Below are 1296 nucleotides of genomic sequence, written 5' to 3' on the forward strand. Positions count from 1 at the left end.
AAAATGTTCCATCGAAACCGTGGTTCAATCTTTAGACATTCTGTACAAAATAGACCTCAATTTACATCGTATATCTCAAAATCCCCGTTATTTTATCCCCTGCCACGCTAATCTATCTCTGTACCAAAAACTTACATATGTACCTCTTTCAGCCGTGTCTGAATTAAATAACCTATATTCTGTTTTATACTGTGTTGGAACTTACATAAGTACCTTTTTCTATCATGTAGGAAATTAACGTATGTATTTTTTGTACCCGCTACAACTCTCACGTAGGAACTTACCGAATGTACCTTCACAGGTGACCGACACCATAGTGGCGTACATATGCGACGCTGACACCGTGTTTATGGACAAACGTGCACGTGCCAGCTCGATTCACTTATTCTATCGGGCGAGCTACGTGGCGTCTGCCGTGTGCCTGGCGCTCACGCTGCTCGTGTACAACATACTGCCGAGCCTCCGGAACAACCGCAACTACTACGTCAAGTGCTACATGAGCCACCTGTTCGTATCGTACATCTGCGTAATTGCCCAAATAAATATGGAAAACAAACAAGGCCATACGTGCTTTCAATTCGGTATGTCTTACCTACATTGTTATCATTATTCCATTAATTCTAACAACATTTCCACATACCAATTAATCTAGCAATATATCTAAGTCTCTTAATTCTCCAGCTGGATAATATTTAATACATTAATTTGAGAAAAATATTATATAAGGACAAAATACACTATACCAATACATCCAAGTCAATATATTACCATTGAGTATAGATAGTATCTATGCTATCTATACTCAATGATATTACCCAATAGAAAACAAATCCATGGTAAAAAACCATTCGATGAGATACAAAAATCCACCAAAAATGTTTTACTATGTTATAAAAAAAGGTTAATATTAAATCTATAGTTTATAACTATCTTTCTATATAATATATATATCATAACAATTTCTTTAAAATAACTAATATCAAACTATTTCTTCTCTTTTCAATAATACCATATAGTATGGGCATTATGACATCAATATTGATCTTGTAAAAGAATCCTATAATTACCAACTTGATCAGTGAGCAATTATAAAATTTACATTTAAATTAATATTCAAATAATCAGGAGACTAATGCCGATTTTGAAAAGCTGTTTTATCGAATTTTACACTTGCTTTTAATTTTGAACCTCGAAAAAATTGACTTTGCGTAATCTCTTATAATATCTTGATTACACTCATTTTTAATTAGTAGATCACAGTTTGTTAAATGCAACAAATTTATTTCTGATAGTATT

General features: G+C 32.9%; 2 protein-coding genes across 2 annotated transcripts in view; one reads left to right on the top strand and one right to left on the bottom strand.

The window, feature by feature from the left end:
• LOC100574667 overlaps window positions 1–1296 on the bottom strand; it is a 102837-nt gene that overhangs the window by 57134 nt on the left and 44407 nt on the right. The gene's annotated exons all lie outside the window — the stretch shown is intronic.
• The window catches only part of LOC115034408 (G-protein coupled receptor Mth2-like), a 161282-nt gene continuing 160001 nt past the window's right edge, over window positions 16–1296 (top strand). The window contains exon 1 of the mRNA XM_029491286.1: window positions 16–581. Within this exon, the coding sequence (XP_029347146.1) occupies window positions 242–581 (340 nt within the window). The 5' untranslated portion in view covers window positions 16–241. The remainder of the gene's footprint in view (window positions 582–1296) is intronic.

The sequence above is a fragment of the Acyrthosiphon pisum genome, chromosome X (genome assembly GCF_005508785.2).
Source record: "Acyrthosiphon pisum isolate AL4f chromosome X, pea_aphid_22Mar2018_4r6ur, whole genome shotgun sequence".
In the NCBI taxonomy this organism is placed as follows: domain Eukaryota; kingdom Metazoa; phylum Arthropoda; class Insecta; order Hemiptera; family Aphididae; genus Acyrthosiphon; species Acyrthosiphon pisum.